Source organism: Phaethon aethereus (genome assembly GCF_964289735.1).
Source record: "Phaethon aethereus genome assembly, chromosome: 1".
In the NCBI taxonomy this organism is placed as follows: Eukaryota; Metazoa; Chordata; class Aves; order Phaethontiformes; family Phaethontidae; genus Phaethon; species Phaethon aethereus.
The window spans coordinates 31,242,641-31,265,041 of NC_138575.1; the positions used below are offsets into that span (position 1 = coordinate 31,242,641).

General features: G+C 37.7%; 1 protein-coding gene across 2 annotated transcripts in view; it reads left to right on the forward strand.

Annotated features, from left to right (window-relative positions):
• Positions 1-22,401, forward strand: part of DOCK4 (dedicator of cytokinesis 4) — a gene marked incomplete at both ends in the record, with an annotated part of 263,581 nt that overhangs the window by 208,908 nt on the left and 32,272 nt on the right. The window contains 9 exons of one of the 2 annotated variants that reach the window (XM_082011612.1): positions 549-624; positions 2,223-2,323; positions 3,003-3,061; positions 5,188-5,336; positions 6,914-6,999; positions 14,068-14,094; positions 14,261-14,356; positions 15,531-15,591; positions 19,069-19,162. In XM_082011612.1, the coding sequence (XP_081867738.1) occupies positions 549-624; positions 2,223-2,323; positions 3,003-3,061; positions 5,188-5,336; positions 6,914-6,999; positions 14,068-14,094; positions 14,261-14,356; positions 15,531-15,591; positions 19,069-19,162 (749 nt within the window). The remainder of the gene's footprint in view (positions 1-548; positions 625-2,222; positions 2,324-3,002; positions 3,062-5,187; positions 5,337-6,913; positions 7,000-14,067; positions 14,095-14,260; positions 14,357-15,530; positions 15,592-19,068; positions 19,163-22,401) is intronic. The other variant, XM_082011613.1, reaches the window with a different exon arrangement.

Here is a 22,401-nt window from a genome sequence, read left to right on the forward strand (position 1 = left end):
ACCATTTGCAACATACAGAATAAAGATCTTTAGAAGCAGATTGTTCCCAGTTTTACATTTATCTGTTGTCATTAAAAAGAGCCTTTGTCCATAGGGCTGTCAATATTGTATGTTGGTAATTACTAGATATTTTGTATTTATAATCTGTACGTACATATTTTCAGTACCAAGAAAGCTGAAAGCAAATTGCCCAACTGTATTTAGTAATACTAGTAGGGCAAAGTGTATATTAAATCTGGTATCAGCATTATTTGCAGAACAAAATTTGTGGTTTGTCTTTTTGATCAATTATATTTTTCTATACAGATCATCTGTTTTCAGCACACATGCTTACATCACATGTTTTTATTGTTTTTTTCTTAATGTGCATATTTTCTGTCAATAGATGCTGTTAGTAGTCAGGTACTTGTCTATGTTTAAAATGTAGTCTTTAATGCCACCATACAAGTTACATGTATTTCTTCATTGGAAAATTGTCTGTCTCTGAGTATTAAATATGAATTTCCACTTAATGAAAACTACCGTCTTTTTCATTCTTTTCTTCCCAGTGTGATCATTACTACAGTCTTGTACCTTTCAGATGCCCTTCGTAAAAACTTCTTAAATGAAAACTTTGATTACAAGGTAGAGTAAATGTTTCTAACATAAGATATATGCAATAGCTGCTACATCATCCTGTGGCTTGGTTGTTTGTTATTAAACTTAGCACCAGCATCTAAACAGCTAGAACATATACTAAATCATAAATGTCAAGTGCTCAGAGACTAAATTTTTTCTCTAAATACAGGACTGTCTTAAAAATCAGGAGTGCGGTGGGGTTTTTTTAATTTCTTATTTTTCTTATTTAATTTTGTTATTTCAGCCTCTACGTTAGACTACTTATTCAGGATTTTTGCATAGCAATTTTTTGGGTTATAGAAACTAGTTTTATTATTTGTCTGTTATTTTGGAGTTACTGCAGAAATAAAAATTATTCCATTTTTTAATCAATACAAATTTATCAAAAAAAGGAGGTTGCATTTTTGTAATTTCTCTCAAGACCAATAAACATGCTACATAATTAAAATTAGAAAATTATGACACTGCATGTTGAATGTAGTTAAAGATGTTAGTGAGTACCTCATATAGTGAGATACGGCACCTATGATAAACCGTGAATTACAGAATGATGCTTTTAGGATTCACATGAGAAGACCTAGGAATGCATCTGAAAAGACCCATTCCCATGGAAACCTGTACAAATATTCTGCCCAACCAAGAGACATTAGTCCAATTGCTTCATCATAAAAATGAGGAATTTCCTTCCTAGAGAAGACAGTGAGCTCCTCTTGACTTCCAGCAGTCGTGGATGATTCTCTGAAAATCCAGACTCCTGTTAGAGAGATCGGTGGGAATGCAGTTTTATCTACTTGACATAACTGGACGTGAGGAAGCCTATCCTTTATGAAGTTCCACACGTTCAGAGGCTAAAGCTGATAAAAGAATTGCCTGTAGACAAAGCAGCTATGTTCCTTAAATTTGCTTAGCAATGTTACTACTGTCCTGCAGAACTGCCGTGTCTGGAATACGGCTCCCCTGACACTTCTTTCTTCCACCTGCCATGGAGCATCTATAATTGGGTTATAATAATTAGTATTTTTAATGTATTTTAAATTTATCTTTAAATCTTCTAAGTAGAAGATTCAACATCTGATTCATAAAGCATGTGCACAAAACATCTGTATACTTGCAGTATGTTAATAAAACCTGGCTTTGGTTTTGTTCAGTGAAGCCCGCAGCAAGTGAGACTTGCAAACAATATTATAAAGTAGGACAGGCCAGAGAATGACAAATCTGTTATGTGATAGCTTTTGAGGTGTCAGAATTTTTTGGTGTTTGGACTTAAAGGCATAACTTTTTGTAGTCTTCTAATTAAATATACCAAAAAAATGTTTCCAAATTTGGAAGGTAAGGTTTTCTGGTTTGGAGGGATGAAAAAAAATTTATCTGCAACTCTGAAACCTTTACATTTAAGAGATACGGAATATGTAAAATAGATGTATTTCTGCTGAACATTTTGGGGTTGATGAAAAGTATATTTGGATGCAAAGAAATTTAGTCAAAACCAGTTTGAGTAATTTATTAGTTGCGACTGAAACAAGTGATGTGATTTGAAAATGTGCATCTTGAGTGCTCATAAAATGGAGAAAATGAAATAACCAAATGCCATATGCTTATTGTAGATATGGGATTCCTACTTTTTTCTTGCTGTCATTTTTATAAACCAGTTATGTCTGCAACTGGAGATGTTCACACCTTCCAAGAAGAAAAAGGTTTTAGAAAAGTAAGTACTGCTGTCAACTTCTAGAAAACTGTAATAGATCAAACACTTCTCAAAATGCAAGGCATGGGAGGTTGCAAAAAGGCCTACCAAAAAGATAACGGTAACAGTGGTAATGTTTCCACTGTCTAGACTGAAAGCTGGCTCTGGCCCTGTGTATAGGTCTTCAGAGCCAATAGCAGATTTCATCAAAGTGCCCAAATTGGTTTGGTTATTGGGAGCAAAATAGCCATGTTGTAGCAGCACCAACACTCATTTCCAGTTCGTGCATAAGGTGATTCACACCGGTTCAGGTGCTGCTGCCAGGCACTGCACTGTTGTCTGTATGAATTAATTGTATTCCTTTAAGATAGAGCAAAACTATTTGTTCTCAGAGAGAGAACTACAAATATAGATAGAACTACAAATATATATATTTTGCTTCACAGCTGTGTTACTGTTGTATAGCATTCAGAAAGAACTGATACTTTGACAGTATTTCAAATAAACCTGGATTTAAGAATCCAGTTTTAGCTGGGTACAATGAAAAGAGCAAAAACTTGGAAGAAATCTTCACTTTTAAGGTAGTTTTTTATGGACTACAAATGAGACATTTCTTTTAACAATGTCACGGAATGGCGTATGAACTTGATTTTCTTAAATGATCTTTAACTGTTTTGCTTTATTTTTTAATACATTGCAGATATGGTGACATGCGAGTAACAATGGGATGTGAAATCTTCAGCATGTGGCAAAATTTAGGTAAGTGATTAAACACATCATCAGTAGCTCATAAAATGAAAAACAATTATTATTTCTTCACCTATTAAATACACTTGCCAGTGATAGAGGAGTTGTTGATAATCAAATTCACATGAAGTCTTGATTCAAGTTTAGGAAAACCCTAGTCATCTGTAGTTCCCTTCTTTATAGCTATCAGCTTTCTAAGCCTTAATACTGTATCTGGCCTATCCCTCTTTCTTCAACAAGAGCAGAAAGTCTACCATCAGAGAAAATTAGAAAAGAAAGTACTTCTCTTTTTGGGCAGAATTATTATGTCTGGAAATATGTTCACAATTTTAGTTCTGTTTCCTAACAGTTTAAAGAACAGACATCTATCTTAATTCTGAAGCTCTCTTGAGGGGCTGGATTAGCATCAAATCTTCCCCTATGTCCTAGTTGCACTAAAATGTAAAGGCATAAACGAATCAGTGACTGATGTAAAAATAACACATTGGACAACACGAGAAAAATATATGCTTGGACATAAACCTAGGAACATTTTTATATTTATAAGCAATAACTGTGCAAACTGTTTGAAAGCATGAGCCTCGGAGAAATGCAATTAAATATTTGAGAAGAAAATCAAAACTGAGTAGAAGATTTGGACACTACATTTGTCATCTTTATATTTCAATTATTCAATAGTTCATTTCATGAAAGGCCTCATTAAAGGTACGAAGACCATCGGTATTTATGGAGATACTGTTATCTCAATTCAATAAATCTTTTCCCCAGCAAGATATGTATCTGTAGAAAACTGGTCTTTCTGATCAGCATGTACTAGAAAGAGAAATGTTCAAAATAAGAAATACTCTACTATTAAGATTTTGTTAACATTTGTTGTGTAGCATATTTTACTTACGTACGGTATTTAGTATCGCTTAACTCCCTCTAAGGTGCGATGGGTATTTCTAAACTGGTATATCGAGGATCCGCTCCTGGGTCCCATCTCCTTCCTGCATGCTGAGACCTGAAAGTGCGCTAGCTCCCCACTCACGCTGCTTTCTGCTGAGTGGGAACCCAGTATGCAGGCAAGGAGGGAATCATGATGCCTTTCAATAGGGGTGAGTTCTGTGGGACACAATATGGAGTTCATCTGCTAATGTGTCCAGTTAAATACTGTAGTCAGGATATTTCACATAACTGGTGTTTTCCTAGTCAGCATTTTACAGTTCTCTTAGCAGGAAGAGTCATCATAAGCCTTGATCCTTGCACAGTTGCCTCGCTGTATATGGATATGCATATATTCCCTCCAGCAGAGGGAATTCTGGATTTCCTTTGCACAAACACAAACACCAGAGCAGCAGGCAGGAGTTGCTGCCTGTTGAAATATCCAGAGATAGGCTGGGATGGAAATGAATTCCCAGCTTGGAAAGTCAGTGCATCGTGATTCATAATCCCCCTGTTCTGAAGATATCGGAAGTCTTACGCCTGGAGGACTGACGCTAAATAGTCAGTCTTTACTGTATGCCATTTCTAGCTTTCCCAACAAGAACTTAGTTTTGTATTTTCTGCTAAGTTGAATGTGGTGAGTTAATGGAAGATGTTTTAGCACAGATTTTAGAGAGAGTTGTTTTGAGATCAGCTGAGTCACCTCTTCCCTTTCCTACAGTCAAAACTTGTACTTCCATTTCTGTATTCATAAAACTAAAGACAGGTAAAAATCAAAGTACGTACTTACCTCTTTTTCATGAGCATGTAATATCAGACAGTTAACCATTTTGTAAACACAAGAATATAGAGCCTAGAAACCAAACCATTCCTGTAAAAGACAAATGAAATGCTCAGAGGGGGACTTTGTCTCTCTTTGTTCTCCTTCTGGAAGACTGACTTGGGATACAGATAACCCACTGTCAGTTCTGAACTCAGTATTGCATAATAAAATCTGATAAATTATGTTGGCCTTATATTCTTCTATTGTCTACAGCTTTCCTCTGCACTTTTTTGGCTTAAAAAATAGCCCATGTTGTGATGGACATGAGATTAAAAAAAAATCTATAGGCATTTAGAGTGCTATTTTTTAATTCCTCAGATAGTATTTGGATTGCTTGATAGCTCACAGGACACCCAATTCACATTCAAGTTCATGTTCATTTTCATTTTAGGAGAACACAAGCTTCACTTTATTCCAGCATTGATTGGCCCATTCCTGGAAGTGACCTTGATCCCTCAGCCAGACCTGAGGAATGTAATGATTCCCATTTTCCATGACATGATGGACTGGGAGCAAAGACGAAGTGGCAACTTTAAACAGGTACTCTATGTGAAGCTGTTTATCATAAACAGGAGTGAAATTTAAGCAGTTCAGAGAGCGCTGGTCCCAACCATTGGTGTTCCAGCATGGAGAAGGTGGCCACAACATTATACCTGTCGGAAAGATATTACCAGGGTTTTCCCTTTTTACTCTCTGCAGGGGTAGTAAAATTCTCCAATTAATGCTGTCATGTTAGTAATGTAAGATGAGGGATAAAATCCATGGCCTGCTGAAGTGAAGAACAAAACTTGAGTTGTCTTCAATAAGGTGGATTTTGTTGTGGTGGTTTTTCATCTCTGCTTTACCAGCAGTACAGATTACTGGTTAGATATGATTCAACTAGCTTTCCTTCCAGTTAATATGAAAAAAGATCAGATGGTCCTTCTGAGGAATGCTCTTCTGTAAGGATCCAAATATTCTTGCTGCTCAAACACCTTCTTAACGGGCTAGGAAGGAACAACCAAGTGTGCCATCTGCTTTGGCAGCTCCCACTCAGTTCTTTCAGACTGCCTCAAACCATTTCTCAGTGCCCTCCTTCCTGCTGCTTCAAATGAAGGAAGGCAGAAGGATTTGAATTACCCCCAGGCAATCGTAATGCTGAGGGTGGGAGCTGTATCTGAAACACAAAACAAACTATTAAGAATGGAGGAGTGCATGTGATATAAGTTGGTAGCTTTTCACTATCAATATATAAGCTTATTGTTAAAAAACACCACAGAAATGTTAACAAAGAGTGAGAAGGAAAAAATCCACTTGTTCTGCTTCTCTGTGTTTTCAGCTTTGGTTTAAATGTAAATTTTAATAGATTTATTCTCTAATAAAATATCTTGACAACAGCTTGGTTTCTCCCCTAGATTTGTGGTTGCTGATATATTACTGCTAAAAAGGAGGTTTGAAATATTAACACACAGTGTAGCCTCACCTCTATATTTTTTTAAATCAATATACTTAAAAATATGCATTGGCAGAGTCATTAGCCACCAGATACGTTCTGTAAGTTTCTTTGATAGCTAATGCGTAAATCCAGCAAATTGGATTTCTAGCCAAATACACTGACAGGTAAAGAAGGTTGGGAAAGTAAGTCTGAGCCCCCAAATGTTCTGAACAGTACAGACATTTATAAAATTTAATTTATAAAGAGTGGCGTGCAGGTCAGAAAAGATTATATTTTTACTGAAGTCTAAGAAAATGGCTGTGCTTATAGCCCTGCAGTGAGAATTCAGGCAATTTATTTGGGCTATGTGCTTTTTGTCTGACTCCATAAATAGATAGCTGCCTTAGCAGCAGCAAATGCTACTCAGCCTGTAGTTTTAAAGTCACGTTGCTCAATTTAAATTAGCTCCCTCCCTCAAAAAAAAAAAAAACACCACCACCAAAAAAAGAAAACCCCACAAACCTTAGGAATGATAAGAGCTTCAAAGAGATGAAGTGACTGATCATCAGATTTACATGATTTACTATTAATTCTAAGATATGCATTTAGCAAAGTCCCTTGCATAAAAACAAATCTTCCCTCAATTTTCTGTAATCTTGTTAAAGGAAAACGAAGCTGTTTACACCACACTTATATGTTGCAGGTGGAAGCAAAACTGATTGACAAACTGGACAGCCTAATGTCGGAAGGTAAAGGTGACGAAACATACCGAGAGCTCTTCAACAGTATGTGAGTAATCCGTTTATCTTACGCTAATTCCTTGCATTTGGTTGGTTGTATCAGATGCTAATGTCATTGTAGAGAAGTAATGCTTAAAACAGTTGTGAATCTCATTTTTTCTTTTTTTCCCCCCCTGAAAATCTGAGGAATAAAACATTTTATGGTGTTGTATGGCATCCGTAAAGTCTGGCTGTACTTCTTGTATACAGCTATAATTGGGGAAGGCTAAATCTGTTATATCACAGAACAGTCTCTTTCTCTACCTACTAATTTTAAAATGAGAAGAGCAAGAAATGCTTCATAATTGCATAGGGTGCAGGTAGAACTCAAATGGAGCATTTTGAAAACAAGACATAAGAATTCAACAAAAAGATGTTTAATAAGTAATTTTCTATTGCCAGAAACTTGCACTCATCTGTGTAATGTCACTTGTTGATTTCTTGATTGATGTATACAATTTTATTTTTTCTGATAAGATTACTTCTTATTATTTTCATTTATAAATTACTTGTTAAGCTTTTAGTATATTTTAATAAATGACATATCACTGAAATCTAATAGGAAAAGCTCAGAAGAATGCTGAGGTTGCCCATAAGTTTTCCCATTGACTGAAAGAAATGATTGTCACAGAGTACAAGTACAAAATAACCAACTGAACTCTGTCTCTGTTGTTCCTCAGAACTCAATTCCACCTAAGTGGAAGATTTCACTTATTTCTGGTGTGTTTAGTAGGAGATGTACTGTTCCTCTCCAGGTTTCCAAGCAGTTTATTCTTCTGTACTATTTAAACATATGATCTTTTTCTGTTTATATGGCTTCTTAACTTAACCATTCCTTTTTCTTTAACTATTAGTTTTAGCTCTGTTGTCTTTGCTTAAATAACTGCATTCAGATCTCAGTGTCTGTGAATAGCAAACATATTGTTTGCTAGTTGTACTGAGTTGAAAAAAATAGGGTTCCTAAATATTTATCATTTACAGAAGCAAAAGTGTGTAGAGAGATTAGGCAGAATATTATGGAAATGGATGAATAATGTTAAACAACAGTACAGTATGCTAAAGCAGGACTTTCTTGTAATTATTCATTCATTTTTTTATGTCTGTGTAAAGATGATAAAAGATAAGATGATTTAAATATTTGGTAACACAGTATTCTAACTTCAAAATTAAGTCATTAAAGGAAAAGCTCTAATTATAAAATGAAGTCTAAATGCATTCTCATGTGCAAAATACATCAGGATGTCTGTCACTGAAGTAACTTAAGATTCTATAAGAAAGTGTATTGGTATGAAATATAGTTCCTAATTTTTTTTACAGTTTTGATTTAGATTTAGACTGGGGGATGTTAAACAAGATATAGTGAAAAATGGTGAGAGCCTTTTATAAATCTAAATGCTGAAGACACAGTAATACTAATTTAAATTGCCAAATGTCTCACAGCATCAGTATACTTATTTCTGTTCTGGTACAACAGAAGTTAAAACTAAACTCTTTGGGAAATTTCAGAGTAACTGCTCAAGTTCACTGCCAGCTTAAGAAAAGATAGTAGTTATCATTAGTTTTTTATCTGAGTTTGGTTTTACTCCACACATTAACACCTCTCAAGAGGAGAGCTTGCAGAAGATACTAATCTAAAATGGAGGATGACATAGTGTTCTAGAGTATGTGAAGGAAAATTATTAAAATCAGATGGACAGTTTAGGGACCTGAATGCAAGGGATGGGGTCAGTTAACCTGAGATTTCTTTTTTTTATTTCTTCCATGGGTAATTTAAACTAAGTAATATTAGAGTGTCTTTAGACAGTGCAAGAAAGCAGACTTGTTTAGGCTGAAATGACAGAGATGTGGTATGTACCCAAGGACTGTGAAACAGTAGTTTAGTTTTGCAGTAAGTAGTTGTTTTGTAGTCTTTAATGAAAGCAAATGCTACAATATTGCCTGGTCTTTCTGAAGATTTGGCATGGTTGGTTTTGATAGGTACAGTTGGGAGCCAAGGGGATGCACATACCGACTTTGGATACAGTCTAGTAACTGCAGTGGGCGGGGCACTTTCAGGTTTTGTCATACTTTTTGTTTATTCTGTCTGAATCGAAAAATGAATTTAAATGTCTCAACTTCCATGTTAACTGCTTTTTTTCCAGAGGCAGTAACTGTATCTTTCCTTTAAACATCTTCTATTTTCAAGGACAAATTAAAATAATATCTGGACATAACTAAAGTATTATGTTCTTAGAATTCACTGATTATAATGGAATTATCTTTATCAAATGAAAAGACATAGTGAAAGTAGGGGAAGATGACTGCTGTTTGTTTTGAATCAATGTCTTTCTAGGGACTTGAATGTGACCACTCAGTGATTAGCTCCTGATGTCATTTGAAGAGCTGCAAAGCATGGAGTAGTGAATGTTTTGCTATCTTGAGAAACTAGATGTTGTAACTGCTACCCAGTGTAATCGTGCTATGAAAAGTGTCCTGATCTACATTTATACTGTAACACTGCAATTGAATTCCTGAGTTAATTAGCACAGGGAAAAGCATGATTTCACTTTAGTAACAGTGGTTAGAACAAAATCCTTGGAAGCCAAGGGATATACTCAAGTATATACATATGTGTGTGTGTGTGTGTGTATATGTATGTATACATATATATACTTGAGTGTGTGTGTATATGTATATACACACACACAAAAGTATATATATGCTTCAATGGATGCTGCCAGTTTATTACTTCTGTAGCTGTATTCCAGTTTGGCCTAACACAAGACATTTCAGGTTTGGAGGTTAGGTGGCCACATTACCAAAGCACAAAACCTGGGCTAGTGAGCTCTACTGGGGGCCTCATGATGAGTCTTCTCTTTGAAGAAATTGGAGCTGACATTCAAGCTGAACAGGCATTTAATACCGAGCTCTGCCAGTTTGTGGGTGATTTCTCTAGCCATGAAGCTATTATATAAAAAGTGATGACTTCTACCTCTTCTGTGCTGTCTTCAGTCTTCTTAATTTCTGCCCCCAATTGTATGACTGAATTCAACACTGCCCAGTCCATTAGACTCTGTATGGACTGAGTCTTTCAGAGCCCTTCTGAATATTTTCATGGGGTTTGGGTAGCTCCTCACTGTTCTCTGAACATTTGCACCAAAGTTTGACTTTGACCCATCTGACTAGATGAGGGAACCTCTGGCTATAGTGAGGTATCTGGAGGACTTGTACTCCAAAAGACATCCAGATGTTCAAAGGCACCTCTAGGATTAAGTGCCTGTGAGTTAGTGGTCTGAATAACTCTGTGACTTTGGCATATAAAATCCACTTACTACATGATTGAGCTAGCCTGAACATGGTCCTAAGCCTGGTGTTCATCTCTGGAGACCACTGATCTTCTGGGTCCCCACTCCACTCTCTTATTCCTGGGAAGCCAAGGTGAAAAAAAAAAACAACAAAATCCACCACTGTTCAGGTGAGCCCAGACATTAGGCTGTAGTAGCATGGATACAGCAGAACTGTTCTCATTGTTTCTCTGTGGTCTTTATCCCCCTTAGTGCTTTGTAGAACATAGCATCTTGGCTGTGCTTTGGGACCTGTAAGTAACAGGAATTTAATTCTATCTAGATATAGCCAAGGGATATATTGGAGTAGCTCTCTCATTCTGAGTGTTTGTTCTGTGTATTGTGGTGAAAGATGTATAGTGGAGAGGGGGAGGCATGCATCAGAAGGCAAGTCATAAAATTGTTCAACTGACGACATTGATGTCAGCTTGAATAAGTACTTTGAATGTATCTACAAAACCCATTTGTGGAAATTGTATGTTTATAATGAATATGCCAATACATTTAGAAAGAACATGCATAAGTCAAATACAGATGAAAACCATCTGTTTTAAAAGAGAAGTCAGACTTTGGCTGTTTTTCTACACAAACTGTAGGTAATTATTTTGATGAATTTGGCTTGAAATGTTCCTATTTAACAGAGTTGAAAGGCAATAGAAAGGAAAAATCAGTGCAGTAATCAGTGCTTAATAATGTAGCAGGCTCTACTCTTATTTCTTGTTAGACACAAAAACTTGTATTGAAAGGAACATAAGGGGTTTAAAAGCAAATTAAGTTAGCCTGGGTATTCTGTATGGAAAGCAGAGATGCCAGATTAGTGCTTCAGCCTCTTCTGGTTAAGGATGGCCTTGTCATCTGTCTCTGCTAGCAATGACAGATAGCCAGTCTCTGAATGTGAGGGAAAGACATCTGATTGCCTCCTAAAGAGAAGAAGGATCACAGGTCAGCAGGAAAGCACCTGAAGAGCAGCACAAAGGAGTTCCAGCCAGTAAGTTCTCTTCATTGAGTGCCTAATTTAAATGCCTCTATGCCAAATCACGTAGCATGGGGAATAAACAGGAGGAGTTAGAGACGTGCGCACGCCTGCAGAGTTATGGTCTTACTGGCCTCATGGAGACGTGGTGGGATGGCTCCTATGACTGGAGCACTGGAATGGAAGGATACAGGCTCTAAGAAGGGCAGGCAGGAGAGATGAGGAGGGGGTGTCATCCTCTATGGCAATGACCAGCTGGAGTGTATGGAGCTCTGCCTGGGGATGGATGAGGAGCCGATTGAGAGCTTATGGGGCAGGATTAAAGGGAGGGCAGGCACAGGTGACGTTACAGTGAGGGTCTGCTACAGGTCACTCGACCAGGAAGATAGAGTGGATGACGCCCGCTATAGACAGATACAAACAGCCTCACATTCACAAGCCCTGGTCCTCATGGGGGACTTCAACCACTATCATGGAGGTCATCCTCCTGGAAACCATGCTAAGGCACATGGAAAATAAGGAGGTGATTGGTGACAGCCAGCATGGCTTCACGGAGGGCAAATCATGCCTGACAAATTTGATAGCCTTCTACAATGGGGTTACAGCGTTTGTGGATAGGGGAAGAGCAACTGACATCATGTACCTTGTGCAAAGCATTTGACACTGTCCCACACAACATCTTTGTCTCTAAATTGGAGAGTCTAAATTGCGGCCTCGTAAATTGAGGCGTTCCTCAGGCGTCGGTATTGGGACTGGCACTCTTTAACATCTTTGTCGGTGACATGGACAGTGGGATTGAGTACACCCTCAGCAAGTTTGATGACACCAATCTGTGTGGTGCAGTTTACATGCTGGAGGAAAGGGATGCCATCCAGAAAGGACCTTGACAGTCTTGAGAGGTGGGCCTATGCGAATCTCATGAAGTTCAACAAGGCCAAGTGCAAGGTCCTGCACCTGGATCGGGGCAATCTGAAGCACAAATACCGACTGGGCACAGAATGGATTGAGAGCAGCCATGAGGACTTGGAGGTTTTGATTGATGAGAAACTCAACGTGACCCGACAATGTGCACTCACAGCGCAGAAGGCCAACAGATCCTGGGCTGCATCCAAAGCAGCGTGGCCAGCAGGTTGAGGGAGGTGATTCAGCCCCTCTACTCCGCTCCGGTGAGACCCCAGCTGGAGTCCTGTGTCGAGTTCTGGAGCCCTCAGCACAGGAAAGACATGGACCTGTTGGAACGGGTCCAGAGGAGGGCCACAAAAATGATCAGAGGGATGGAACACCTCTCCTTTGAAGAAAGGCTGAGAGAGTTGGGGTTGTTCAGCCTGGAGAAGAAGATTCTCTGGGGACACCTTATTGCAGCCTTCCAGTACTTAAAGGGGGCTTATAAAAAAGCTGAAGAGGGACTTTTTACAAGGGCATGTAGTGATAGGACAAGGGGTAATGGTTTTAAACTGAAAGAGGGTAGATTTTGATTAGACGAGGGTGGTAAGGCACTGGAACAGGGTGCTCAGAGAAGTTGTGGATTCCATATCCCTGGAAGTGTTCAAGGCCAGGCTGGATGGGGCTTTGAGCAACGTGGTCTAGTGGAAGATGTCCCTACCCATGGAAGGGGGGCTAGAACTAGATGATCTTTAAGGTCCCTTCCAACCCAAACTATTCTATGGTTCCGTGATTCTAAGTGAGTCTAAGATCAATATAGGGGTGCAGAATGAAGATCAATGTTTCCTCCTTGCTTTCAGCAGAGCACAGTTTCATTTAGGTCATATTAGCTTAGAGAATTGCTTCTGTGCCATCCCCCTGCATGTAAGGAGCTGAACAGAGCTGGAGTGTATAGCTAGTGCAGTTGGCATGTAGGAGTTATTGGGCGCTGTTATATGTTTGGTAAAATTTGGACGTAGGAGTTTTATGGGACTGAACATGCTCAGTATAGACGAAGGTCAGTGGAGCTGACAGCTTGCCCACTGCAGACAGGAGGTTTGGAGATGCTATTAATAACTCTCTTAAAAAGCTCTGAGTATATGGATGTGGCAATTTTCAGAGACTGATAAGTAAACCATACCTGAGTGCATTTTCAGGGAGACTGCTAAAATATCTTCATGGACATGTCATCCATCTGAGATCCATGCTACCAAAGCATAAAAGTAGATAAATATTTCCTTGTTCATTCTCAGAGTGGGGATGTTGGCAATTCATGCCCAAATGATTACTCTTTGATAAACATAAGCAGTGAAAATCAGAAGCCTGTAACAGAAAGGAATATTAAGTATAATTTTACTGACAGCTTCACTTATAACACTGTTTTGAAATCTTTTCACTTCAGTGTGTAATCTGCATTTACATTAGTCTAAGAACTCAACACAACAGTTTTTAATAAAGAATCTTATTACAATTTAAGCTAATGGAATTTTACATGTGCATGATAGTATGTTCTCAGATAGAAATATTAAGTGAAGAGGGGGAATCATCTTAGTAAAATCTCTTCCCCATTCTTAAATTTCTTGCATACTGAAATATTAGAGGAGAGGAGGGAAAATCTTTGTTTAAAAAGTTGAGGTCTGATTGAGAACGTATATTGAGTTGATAAATATTCTTTTCTAGGTACGTCTTTAAAGTCCCTATTTTCTGACATATCAGCATGAAACTAATATGTTAATTTTATGTAAGAGTTCTGTTAAGTCTTTGGGATATTAATATATTCTGAAAATTAGGTATTTGATATATTTTAACCTGATGCAGCTAATATAAAAATCATTTGTTTTGTCAATGCTTCCTGGACTAGAATTCCACTTTTTGGTCCTTACCCTAGGTAAGACATTGTTTGCAAATTGTGCTTCTTGGGAGGGTGTTTTTAAAAGAAAACCTTACTATCAGAGATGTTGCTACAGTATTAAGGTACTGATAAAAGCAGAGTGGTTGTCATAGTGACAGTTAAAAATAAACGGTGAAATTGTTCTGGCTTTTTTTTTTTTCAGTCTACTGAAGAAAATTGAGCGGGAAACATGGAGGGAAAGTGGCGTTTCATTAATTGCCACTGTGACTCGTCTCATGGAGAGGTTACTGGACTACAGGTGAGTGATTATCACAATTTATAAGTAGGGTTGTCATCTTCAAAATATTAGGAGGCAAATATGGTGATCTTGCGCTAATGGTGACTGCACATGGACACATCAACTGTACGTGCTCAGGATCTCTGACAGCAGCTGCTTAGTCAACAGGAAAATGAGACAATCCAGCTGAAAACCAACTAAGTAGCCACCCCATGGTATGAAAACCTTGCTGGCACGAGTTTTCTATCAAGAGGTGTAGGAATATAGCAGGTTAGTGACTCAAGTCTGTCTGAGGACACAGAGCTCAATACTAATCACCTGACAGTTGTTTTACAGAGTATGTAAAATTCTTATCACTGTGTCAATCACGCTTAGTTGTAGTGTTAGCCAGCACAGTCAGTATGTATACAAAGATATGATCTCTAGGTGAGAAGCTCGCATCTGACTGTACCACATGATGAAAGGAGAGGGAAACAAGAAATGTACAGAATCATAGAATCTCTGGGATTAAAGGGATGTTTTTAAAGGTCATCTAGTCCAATCCCCCTGCAATGAGCAGGGACATCTTCAAATAGATCAAGTTGCTCAGAGCCCCGTCCAACCTGACCTTCAATGTTTCCAGGGATGGGGCATCTACCACCTCTCTGGGCAACATGTGCCAGTGTTTCACTACCCTCATTGTGAAAAAGTTACTGCGTTATATCTAGTCTAGATCTACCCTCTTTTAGTTTAAAACCATTACCCCTTGTCCTATCACAACAGGCCCTGCTAAAAATTCTGTCCCCATCTTTCTCATAAGCCCCCTTCAAGTACTTGGAAGGCTGCATGCAATAAGGTCTCCCCAGAGCCTTCTCTTCTCCAGGCTGAACAACCCCAGTTCTCTCAGCCTTTCTTTACAGGAGGGGTGTTCCATCCCTCTGATCATTTCTGTGGCTCTTTTAGGAGTGGGAGACTAACAAATCAATGACAGACCCAGAAAAAAAACATTGCCTTTCTTGACGATTGAGGTATTCCATTGTCCTAGAAAAGGAGGCATGAAATCCCATACACACCTGGGTCAGCTGTTCACCCAAATGCCTTTGGTTTGCATCATTTCAGTCAGCTTGCCAAGACAAATATGTGTGTTTTCTGAGGTGAGCTTCGCTATAAGAGGACAAACGTCGTTCCTTTTGACTTTCATTACTCTCTGTTTTAGGGACTGCATGAAAATGGGAGAAGTGGATGGCAAAAAGATTGGCTGCACCGTTAGCCTTTTGGTTTGTATAATACGTTTTGTTTCCTTTTTTGATTTCAGTTGAGCATTTTCTAGTACACAGCCACACATTTGAATAGGAGGTACCTTGCTTCTTGATGCAGTTTGAGTGGAAGTTGACAGAATAATACTGCACTTAGGATACTGATTTTTTTTTTCAAGGTGAAACCAATACAGTGGGGAGTTAGTCTTCCCTGGCATTTTATCGTTTGGTTCTGAGAGAGCTCTAATACTGCTTTATTCCATTTTCAGCCTCTTCCTACTGGATAAATGTCACCAAAATATTTTCCAAGTTTAATTGGTCTCTAAGTTCACAGAAACAAAAAAGCCTTTCCTCCTTCCCCAAACCCAACAAAACTTACATTTCTCTTGTTTCCTTTCTTCCCCAATAACTGATGCAAGCTGGTTCTTATGACATATAATATGGGGTATTTTGAAGCCTGCAGGCTGTCTATTCTCTTCCCAATTAGAAGAGCCAGAAATGCTGCTCAAGACCTCCTCTTCTCATGTTGTCATCATTACAACAAACCAACGGTGCAAATCTGTAGTATGAAAAAGATTTCATTTTTGTTTACAAGATGCATTTTGGTTCTAGGCCAGTTTCTACAGACAAGTTTGTTGACTTCCATTAACCTTGGAAAGTTTCCATTTTCATGGTGAATGTTTTGAAAAGTTGTATTTTTAGCCAGGGGAAAAAAAACAGAATAAGCTGACTTGTAATTCTGCATTTTTGACGTCAGTGAAACACTTTGGTATTACTTCTAAGTAGCAGTTATACATGAGAGAATAAAGGATTTCTTCAGTAGGAAAATAGTGCTGTCTAAATGGGGATGATGTTTACTATGTAGCCGTAGAGCAGCTGGCTTTCTGTCAGAATATCTGGCATGATCTGAATCCTGTAAAGCACCTGGATTATTTTCATCCTATCACTAAGGTGTTTTTAAACTATTATTAGCAAATCATCCAAGATTTTCACAAAAAGAAAATTCAAATATTTTAAAACCCTAAAGCACCATAATGGGATTTTCAATGACTTGTACAGACTAAGGCGGATTTTATGTCCTAATAAGTTTCAGACAAATTTTAATACTATTTGCACACCGGAGAAACAATGAATGCTAAATTTTGAAAAGGAAATTTCAATTACAGAAGTAGCACACAGATTTTAAGACATTTGCTTTCCATATGATGGATGAACTGGTTGTCATCTCAAAAAATGTTTCATGCAACAAGTAATTAGAGGAATGTATAATGTTAAAATCAGTTGAAGTCCAGAGGAGGAAGCAATATTTCATTTTTCACCACTACTTGAAGGCATTCTGACTTCCAAAGATAAGAAGACTGGTTGGCATGAAAAGAGAATTTTTACTTTTTTTTGCCATAGAGGTATATGGTATTCTTCCAGAAAATAGAATTGTCCAAGTTATCAAATTAACTGAAATTATGCCACATCATGAAATATGCAAAAGAGGTATGCACCAGCAGCAATAACTTAGACGAAAGGAGAAGGTAGGAACTTTTTTCCTACTCTTCCCACCCTCTGGATTATCTGGAGTAGGTTTTAGATTAGTAATGTTTGTTTGGAAAAGCTAGTTTGAGGTGCGTAATGGAGTAGTTCCTTATGCATAAGAACCACGTGTTTGAAAGTTGAATTTCTAATGAAAGAACTCTGTCATCACCGAGTTGTGCAAAAGCATTGAAAGTATATTGAATAACTTTTGGTAACTCACTGAGGAGTTTTTCTCAGGAATCCCTGGTCCTCACTGGGGTTTGATCCTTAATTGATATTTCAGGTTCTATTAATTTAAAATTGTATCTGCTTTTCAGAAAGAGGATGTTTTTCCTCTGATGCTCTACACTGGCATATGACATCATGCCATCTCAGTAGAACATATCCACATTGCCTGTTTGAATGTTGTTTTCAACCTGTTTTTTCTTAGGTAAAAAGTCTTTATTAATTAGGGAAGTCTACTTTTTACATCGCGTCCCCTTCTGAAGACTACGTCTGTTACGTTTTATATCTTGAAATAGTTTGTTGAAAAATCACACGATACCTTTATTAGCACGATGTATTTCCTGAGCTGTGACTGGCTTGTCTTGCTGTGGTCTGCCTTACAGACCAGCTGGACGTTGTCAGAGCAGAGCTTCAGAGAAGAACCAGTTGATTTCTATAGATGAGGCTTGTGACAAGTACCGGAGCTTTTAGTGCTTAGGGGTAAGAGCCAAGAAGTCTAGTCGTGAAGTTTAGTGCTGTATTTTGTCTTAATCTTTATGTTTTATTGCTTGCACTTCTGTATTGTAGATTATGCTTTTTTCAGACAGGTAAATATGAACATACAAGCGGGTATTGTTTTATTTTCTCTTCCTTGGGAGGAAAAGAGAAGTCTTTGGATTATAAAGGCAGATGGTGGCCTAAAGGGGCCGTGTCATTACAGAGCTTTTGATATATAGTAATTTTCTCAAGTCAGTTAAAAAAATACTTTCTCTAAAAACTTTTTATTTGAATAATAGAACAGAAATTGTTAATTGCTAATGACGACCAGTGCTAGATTCTTCTATCCTATGAATTTTTATTAATCAAAGCAGATTATCCTGAACATTAAGTATGGCTAGCAGGGGGGGTCTAGCTGCATGTCCACAGTGGGCATGGCAATTACTTGTGAACAGTGCTACAGGGTTGTGCTCCTCTCCCTTTAACTTTTCATGCTTTGTTTTAGGGCTTGCAAATAAATAATGAATGTTTTGAACTAAGTTTTGATGTTACATTCCATATGTTATCCATGTAACAACAAATAGCAGTTACACATCCAGAATTCTTTAGCCCCTTCTAGAAAATTTGTCCTGGATATCACTTTAGAGTGCAACTTTGCATTGCATGATTGAAATATACAGTATCTATGCATCAGTTACCAGTTCCCAGCATCAGTTAGGGCTGAAGAAATCATGTTTTTCATTCAGGATTGTGCTGTTTACAATACTGAATAGTTCTTCGTAAAGCTACCATGTCGTTCTGGCATTTTGCTATGACAGAAAGAAGAGTAGACATACCGGGCAGTAGATATTTTGTTAAAATATGAATAGAAAAGTCAGAGTGTTGTCAATATTTAAAAATCAACATACAGCTTTCAGCAAGGTGTTAAATGGCCTAAGTAAGGATACATGGGTGCACTTTTTGGATGGATTAGTATTTATAAAGAAAAAAATGTTAGTTTTCAGTTCTATCAGGTTCTTCCTCTTATGTTCTATGAGAATTTAAATTAAAAAAACATTTAGGAACGTGTTGACTTGTCTACTGAAAATTTACTCTTCTATTTACTATTTCTTACTGTATTACTGCAGTTGTGTAATGACTTTGTACATGTGAAACTTTCAAATCTATGCATGTATTTCTAGAGCATTATGTTTGAAGTCTTTTGTTTGTAACCACTATCGTATACTTATTAACTACTACATTTCATTACAAAATTCAATTTTATTGCAGAATTTCTACAAGACTGAACTGAACAAGGAAGAGATGTATATTCGCTATATTCATAAGCTGTATGACCTACATCTGAAAGCACAAAACTTCACAGGTAATTGGGTACAAACTAGAAAAAGATGTTTAGGACTGGTCCATGATTTGCACTCTTTTGCAAACCTGTAAGCTGTATCCTCAGCACAGAACGTACTGACCCAGGCAACAGCTGAGTTTCCTTACGCAATTAATCTCTCTCTCAAAACACGGCTTTTTTTTCAGCCCCACAAGTCTACTACTTGCTGTGCGATGTTGAATGTAAATTACTGCTATTGTTACACACTAGCAGTAAATGTGTGATACCAGCATTCTTCACTCAAGAGGAGTAAAGTTTAGAGGAAGTTTTTATGAGACCATTCGGTGGTATCTGAGCCTAGATACTTTTCTGTAATGCTGCTGGTTAGCTGTTTGGTGTGGTGTTTCTACACAGCTGTGTTTAGGAACCTAACACAAAGGTCAGGAAAAAAGAAAAAAAGAGAAGAGAAAAGAGAACCCCTATCACTTACTAATGATGAGACAGAGACCCTAAAACCTGTAACAAGTATAGCACTTTGCTGATGTCTTTCTGTATCTTCACATACCACATCTGTAGTACTATTGTCCAGGATTTCCCAACGTGAATTTAGTGCCAGGGCTGTCAGTTATCTTTTAAATGAAGAAATAAGAAGATGAAGTGCATGGTTCTCGTTTATACAACATAAAGTGCACTTCACTTGGGTAACTACATGCTATCAATAATTGCTGGAGAAAGTAAGATCAGTATCTCTTTAAATTAAACAACCTTTGGTTGCCAGAATATTTAACTGACCTTATAATACCTCCATCTTTTCCCCAGTGTCTGCAATTGCAACTGCATGTGTTCAGAATCTCTCCAGAATTTTTTCCGTCTTAAAAAGAAGAGTAGTTGGCTGGGGGTCACTAATAAACAGGCTACAGATGCTTACTGCCACATCAAATTTCCTTATGCTTTTCTGTTATCCATAGGAAAGATCCTTCACTTGGAATTTCCAGAGTCCCTTTGCAATTCATCAATTTAAAATGTGGGCTGGATAGCAGAATATATTAAGGAGATATTTTAATTTCCTCATGTGACCTGGCAGTAGTGAGTCACAAGAGAGTTTTGATTATCAAGCAGTATCTTTGCCTCAGCTGGCTTTTGTGCCAAACTATTCATTTCCTGATTTTGCATAACAGAACTTGGTAACTCTTTAAGCGATGTTGAGTTCCCTTTACATGTGTCCAGTTTACCTTCAGCAGTGATATGAACCTAATTTTTTTTTAATTGTTTTGCCATCCGTTCTTATTTTAAACAGTGTTTTGCTCAAAAGTTGTTTCCAGGACTTTGTTTGTATTTCCTGTGTATATATTATTAACATGTGTGATTTTTGCTTTCTTTGCCATGGTAGATTCCACAACTCTCTTGTTTGTTTGTTTTTGCCATGAGAGCCTTAAGGAAGGATTGTCTCACACTCATGGCACTGGGACAGAGACAGTATTTCCAATAGAAAACAGACTTATGTAGTCCATTGCCTTGCCTTATCAGTCAGTGACAACACACAGACCTTTTTTCAATCAGCTGATCTACAGTACATGGGAGTAGGAAAAGAAGTTTGCTACTTCAGCAGCGTTCCTACATGTTGCACCGTTTGCTAACTGCATAGTTTCATTCTAAGGATGAAGCCAGCTTGCCCTTAAAATAATTATCTCCTTTCATAGTATGATTTACAGAACTGTCCCTAATAATCTGTTAAAAAAAAAAAAAGTCCTTTTTAATGTAAAATGTAGCTTCAAGTCTTTCTTTACCCAGCACTCAGTTACAACTATAAATAAATTCAGACTCTAAATTCAGGCTGAAGCACATAAATGCACTGATTCCTCTTGTGTCCCCTCAGTCACCTGAAAAGTGTAATGAGATTGTCTTTGTATCTATCCATCTCAGAAATGTTTAGGTTTTTTGAATCTCTCTTGTATAAATTGAATTCCCCACATTGTGAGTCAACCCTGTTTATCTCTCCTTACTGTTTTGGTGCACAGCCAGTAGTTACAGACCTCTCCCAGACATAAGGGAGACATGGCCACACATAAGATGTTGGGTAGAGGAACACTTCAGACCTTTCATCCAGTATGGCTGTTCTTATTTTAGAAACCTTCTATACACATTTATGATAAGTTAAAAAAAATATATTGGTATGGCAGACAAAAATCTGTTAAAACAAAGGACTTGGATGCCAAGTTAGAAAGGAAGGATCATAGCGGGTTATCCTGACATATATTTATGCTCTGCTATCTTTTGCTTCCTTATGATTCTGAATGATTTGTTGTTATCAACTTCATCGATTTTTTAAATTCATATATAAATGTGCTGCATATTTTGAGTAACTAACTGTAGCTTCAAACTGTGTCAAAGGACGTTACCAGTCAAGCAGCGTGAAAGCTGTGTGATGCCAGAATTAAGGTTGTCTGTGCAATTTCAGCTATCTTCCCTGCAGATATGTATTGCGGTGCACCATCATTCTGTACCGTGCTTAGCATTTTACAGCATTGGGATTCAAAGCACACTCTCCCACAAACATCTGCTGCAGTGATGGTTTTTCATCCACGGGTTCTTAAGCTGGACGCATAAGAGGAACACTACTGTTAGAAAAACACTTCACAGTTTGGTTTAAGTCACCTGTCTTATGGGAACTCATATGGCAGATGCACAAGTAGGATGTGGTTGTCTGGGCCAAACTTCCCTTAGCATAGAAAGTACTTTAGTACTTTATAGTTATTTTTTGCCTTATGTACAAGCCATAAAACCTACAATAAAATAATTTTTTCTCCAATGCAGTACGTCTCCAGAATATAGCCCATCTTTGTACCGACTCACCCATGCCAAGTGATCCTGCAAGTGATCCTCCAAGTGGAAAAATAGACTGTGAACACTACCTTGGAAAACAATAATGCATATGCACCGTTAGCCAAATTGAATTGTCATTAACCAGTAGTAATTCTGGTGTTTCGTAACTGACCAAAGTCTGCCTTTGCAGTAGAGAGCTTGGTTAATATTAGTTTTAGTGTACCATTTCTGAGGAATTCTTGAAATCAAAGTGAAAGTAACAATAATAATAATTTTGATATTCCAAGATCATTTCTACCAACCATGATCTAAAGATTACTACACAGTTCTCTGACCAGAGAGCAGCAATAGGTTTGATTCCTTCCAAACCTAAAATTAAATAAAAACAATCTTTAAAACATATTTTGTGTGTGCACTTCTAAATTATTTGTTGTGGTAGAGTGTTAAGGCTCAGCTAT